General features: G+C 39.7%; 1 protein-coding gene across 1 annotated transcript in view; it reads right to left on the reverse strand.

Moving 5' to 3' along the window:
- IDH1 (isocitrate dehydrogenase 1 (NADP+), soluble) overlaps window positions 1-2,078 on the reverse strand; it is a 20,793-nt gene that overhangs the window by 8,646 nt on the left and 10,069 nt on the right. The window contains exon 5 of the mRNA XM_012661208.1: window positions 829-960. Within this exon, the coding sequence (XP_012516662.1) occupies window positions 829-960 (132 nt within the window). The remainder of the gene's footprint in view (window positions 1-828; window positions 961-2,078) is intronic.

The following is a 2,078-nucleotide window of genomic DNA, read 5'->3' on the forward strand; positions in this document are numbered from 1 at the left end:
TTCCTGGAGAATATCGAGCATTCCTACTGTAATTGGCAGAAATAATTATAGTATGTGTATAATCAATGGTGTTTCACAACTCTTACTAAACTTTGTTATCACTAAAAGACAGAACTTAAAGCCATGCCAACGCCCAGGGTAAACTTGGGCTCAGAATGTGAAAGGTGCTGAAACCTGCAGAACTAGATTCTATTAAAATGACATGATTTGGAGGTGGCAAGGAAAACACAAGCTAGGGAGGTGCTGAGCTTTTTTTGTGTGTGAGTGCTTTCACCAACTTCAATAGTAGAGACAAAGGGACCACTGGTCCTTTCAGCAACTTTTGGGTGGGATTTGCCACGATGTACCTTTGATGCAGCAGTGTGGCTGGGGCAGAAAAGGAAAGAAGTAAACATTCCACTTCCACAGGATAAATACCCAGAAGGACAAGAAAATTTTGGCAAATAAATAACGCAACCATTTCCAAATACAAACTGTGCCAGAGCAAAGGGCAGGATTACATGACAGGTGATTTGGAGACTATTAACATTTAATTTATATAATTCATGCACGACAGACTCCTGCCAACCTTCCCTCTATGTTTTAAGATGATTGCATAATTATCTCCTTGTCTTTTGCCCATATGCATTTCCAATTAAGTGGCTAACCCCTTTGTACCTTTATCCATGCCACAAGAAGGCATGGGGGCCAATTACTTTTTTATGTTAGAAGTAGGGTTCTGCAGAAATACTGTTGATTCAGGTTGTATTTTTAGGCAGTCACACAACTAATTTAAAAAACCAATAATAATGTTATCTAAATCATTTGTAAAAAAAAAGAAATAAAGACGTAGCTTATAATGAACTCACACATACCTTCAAAGTTATGTACCAAGTATGTCACCTTTTGGGTTCCATCACTTGGTGTGTAGGTTATCTCTACTTTTCCAGGCCCAGGAACAACAAAATCGGTTGCTCTGTACTGCGTAGGAGGGAAAAGGTATAAAAAAAGAAAATTAATAGGAATTACAAGGAAAATAATCACACAATGTAGAGCTAGAAGACACTTAGACAAATAGAGCAGTGTGTTTCAACCTTCTTTTTATTAAGAGATGGGGATGAAGAGGTCCCGAGAGTTCCCCAAAATCAATAAATATTAGGTGCCTACCATGTACAGGGCAGTTTTTTGAGTGGACAGAGATACCATAGGTACTTTCCCTTAGAAAGTTTATAACCTGGTAAGGACATATATAAGTGAGAGGCAATATAAGAGCTTTTAAATGTCAAAAGAAGGCATAGACAAAAAAATGCTATAGGATGACAGAGGAAGAGAGATTACCACGGTCTGGAGGTCAGGGAAGTCTTCCTACAGGAGGATGATAATAACACTAGTTGTATTACTGAAGATGATGATGAGAGAACTAATGCTTTGTCCTTTCTATGTGCTAGATGCTTTAAGTGCTTAACTTATATCATCTGATTCTTACACCAATTTTACAAGAAAGGAACCGTGATGTAGTGGAAATAATGCATCCAGGGTCAAAAGACTTGGGATTCGGTCCTTTCTTAGAACGTCAGGGCTCAGCATCTTCACGGTATCATTGTTACTAACACCAGGTCCAGGATTTATCCATATGAAGCAGTTACTCTAAAAGCAGTGGTAATAGGATGACGACCCTTAGAAATGGGATGTTCAAGTTCAGCCACCTCTCTTATGGGCCTGAGCTACTCTAGTAGAAAAACGTGCCTGGCACACACTAGGCAACCACCAGTCTTTGCTGCATTGTACCTTCTTCAACGATTTGGATTAGAATACTTGCAGAGTCAGGTACCAGCCACATGTAATTGTTTAGATTAATACTATTAACAGCAGGTAAAAGAGCAGTCAGATAACAGTAAAGATTAAATATCTAAGATGAGTACAGTGGCCACGCCTATAATTCTAGCACTCTGGGAGGCCAAGGTGAAAGGATCGCTTGAGGTCAGTTCAAGACCAGCCTAAGCAAAAAGACTCCTTCCCTAACAAAAATAGAAAAATTAGCCAGGCTCAGTGGCGTGTGCCTGTAGTCCCAGCTACTGGGAGGCTAAGGCAGGAGGATC

This window comes from Propithecus coquereli, unplaced genomic scaffold, assembly GCF_000956105.1.
Source record: "Propithecus coquereli isolate 6110/MARCELLA unplaced genomic scaffold, Pcoq_1.0 Scaffold70, whole genome shotgun sequence".
Taxonomy (NCBI): domain Eukaryota; kingdom Metazoa; phylum Chordata; class Mammalia; order Primates; family Indriidae; genus Propithecus; species Propithecus coquereli.